General features: G+C 41.0%; 1 protein-coding gene across 2 annotated transcripts in view; it reads left to right on the forward strand.

Annotated features, from left to right (window-relative positions):
- The window catches only part of mical1 (microtubule associated monooxygenase, calponin and LIM domain containing 1), a gene marked incomplete in the record, with an annotated part of 34,223 nt that overhangs the window by 4,180 nt on the left and 27,634 nt on the right, over positions 1–2,409 (forward strand). For both annotated transcript variants that reach the window (XM_014031417.1, XM_014031418.1), the window contains 3 exon segments: positions 455–555; positions 768–1,025; positions 2,041–2,156. In XM_014031417.1, the coding sequence (XP_013886871.1) occupies positions 455–555; positions 768–1,025; positions 2,041–2,156 (475 nt within the window).

Consider the following 2,409-nt stretch of genomic DNA (forward strand, 5'->3'; position numbering starts at 1 on the left):
ATATTATACATTAATTAATACGGTAAATAAAAATACAAAAATATTGCATCAGTTTGATCAGATAGGATCCTATACTTTAATTACTTCAACCCTTTTCATCATAAAACTTGTACAAACAAATGCTGTGAAGCACAGAAAATGTGTTATTTTTATTTAATTTAATAACTCAGAAAGTTTACACTGTGAAATGTGAAAAGAAACAAACTTTGTCATTTCTCTGACTGAATCCATCATTCATGTCTGACCTGCTCTGACCTGCCTCTGTGTTGTTTGTTCACACCCATAGTTTTCTAATCCAGCTCTAATCTGTGTGACTCTGCAGGCTGTCTGTTGTAGAGCCTGTTAAACCAGTGGAAGAATGTAAATAAACATATTAAAACTGTAAATYTGATTGTTTTTTTCTGGAACTGTGGCACGTGTCATACCCGTAAGGCTCGCTCTGCTTCTGTTCCAGGTATTGATTTGGAGAATATTGTCTACTACAAAGACGACACTCACTACTTTGTCATGACTGCCAAGAAGAAGAGCCTGCTGGAGAAGGGTGTCATTAAACAGGTGAGAACACGTTTGTTACAATGAATTACAATAAAAAGTGTTTTTATGGACAGGAGCTGCAGCTCTGGTCTTTAAAAGAAAAACACATAAACACAACAACAGTGCATGTGTTTGTGTGTACACAGAAACAGTCTTCTTCTCATGGCTAACACAGGAAGTCACTCTGTGTCACACAAAGTTGTGAGTTTCTCAGAGTTTGTCTGTCTCTGCAGGACTACAGCGACGCAGAGCAGCTGCTGGCTCCTGCAAACGTGGATCACGTGGCTTTGTGTCTTTATGCTCACGACGCGGCGTACTTCTCCACGGGGGGCAAACTGCCTGACCTGCAGTTCGCCAAGACCGGCGGGGGCCAGTCGGACGTGGCCATGTTCGACTTCACCTGCATGCAGCGCGCCGAGAACGCCTCTCTGGTCCGGGAGAGGAGGGGCAGGAAGCTGCTGCTGGCTCTGGTTGGAGACTGTCTGGTGGAGGTAAACACAAGTGTAGCTAACCCTGAGGCCTTCCTAAACAAAGACGGCCTTGTTACTCAGTCATCATGTGAATCCAGTCATTTTCATGAGATTTCTCACTTCATAACAAAACATCTCATATTAAGACCCTTATGCCAACTGATCACTTTGTTTTAGTCTAAACTACTAATAAAAGTTATATATTTGATCATTTTCTTAGTGTTAAAGTATGAAGACAGCTAAAATAGACAACTTCAATCAAATTATCATAAGTTGTCTAAAACAGTCTAGTGTTACAGAGTATTTACCTTTCTAATAAGTCTGCAGTTCTGTCAGCCTGACTGGACTCAGTAATATTTAGCAGATGTTAGCTATTGGCTACATCAGGGGTGGAGCCAGCATCTGATTGGCCATCTTAGGCACCGCCCCCAAATGATTGACAAGTGGCATGCTGTTTGTCCTTTAATGAGAAACTTTAATTGCTAGCTGGGGAACATCACAGGGATTGCTCTTGGCTACCAGCTCACCATGTTTCAGCTCATTATATCAAAAATGAACTTTTTCAGCCATCTTGGATTGTGTGTTTGAAATCATATTTAGTAAAAGATTGTGTCTCAGTTATTACAGTAGTCATAATGCTTTGTGAAACTAGCAGTAGCATTAGTTGGTACTAACAATGAGCATGTTTTTTTCTATCATTCTTTGCTACGATCACACAACTGTTCAGCTTCATGTTTCCTGAAGCAGCTGAGTTAGAGCCATTTGAATCAGCTGTGGAGGCCATCTTGAACTTAGAAATGAGGCCTCGTGTCTACCATGTGGTGTCCTGAACCTACTGATGACCATATGTGAGTTCAGAGGGGAACTATTTCTAGAATAATTTATAAAATCCTCCTCAGCTCATGAGTGTGCCTCAGTCTGGTCGTCCACAGGTTGATGCTTGATGATGAAGACGTCAGGCTTCAACTGTTCATGTGTTTAATTCTGAGTTTATCCTCTAATCTGGTGCTGGTGTGTGGTCCTGCTCTCTCTGCAGCCCTTCTGGCCTCTGGGGACGGGCATCGCTCGGGGCTTCTTTGCTGCCTTTGACGCAGCGTGGGTGGTGAGGAGCTGGGGTCTGAGTGTCCCACATCTGAAGGTCCTAGCTGAGAGGTTCGTTCATTTCACTGAACTTACACAAAAACACACTTTATAACAAAGATTTCAATAATCTAATATGAATGTTTATCATTACGGAAACAGTGTTCTAACAACTCATCAGTGTTGTATAAAGTACCACACAGTGATACTTGAGTAAAAGTACAAGTATCATACCAAAAACTGACTTTGGTAAAAGTTAAAGTGTCCTTTATGAATATTACTTAGTAAAAGTGTTAAAGTATGTGATATTTGTTGTAGTTAAGTA

The sequence above is a fragment of the Austrofundulus limnaeus genome, unplaced genomic scaffold (assembly GCF_001266775.1).
Source record: "Austrofundulus limnaeus strain Quisiro unplaced genomic scaffold, Austrofundulus_limnaeus-1.0 Scaffold1248, whole genome shotgun sequence".
Lineage (NCBI taxonomy): Eukaryota > Metazoa > Chordata > Actinopteri > Cyprinodontiformes > Rivulidae > Austrofundulus > Austrofundulus limnaeus.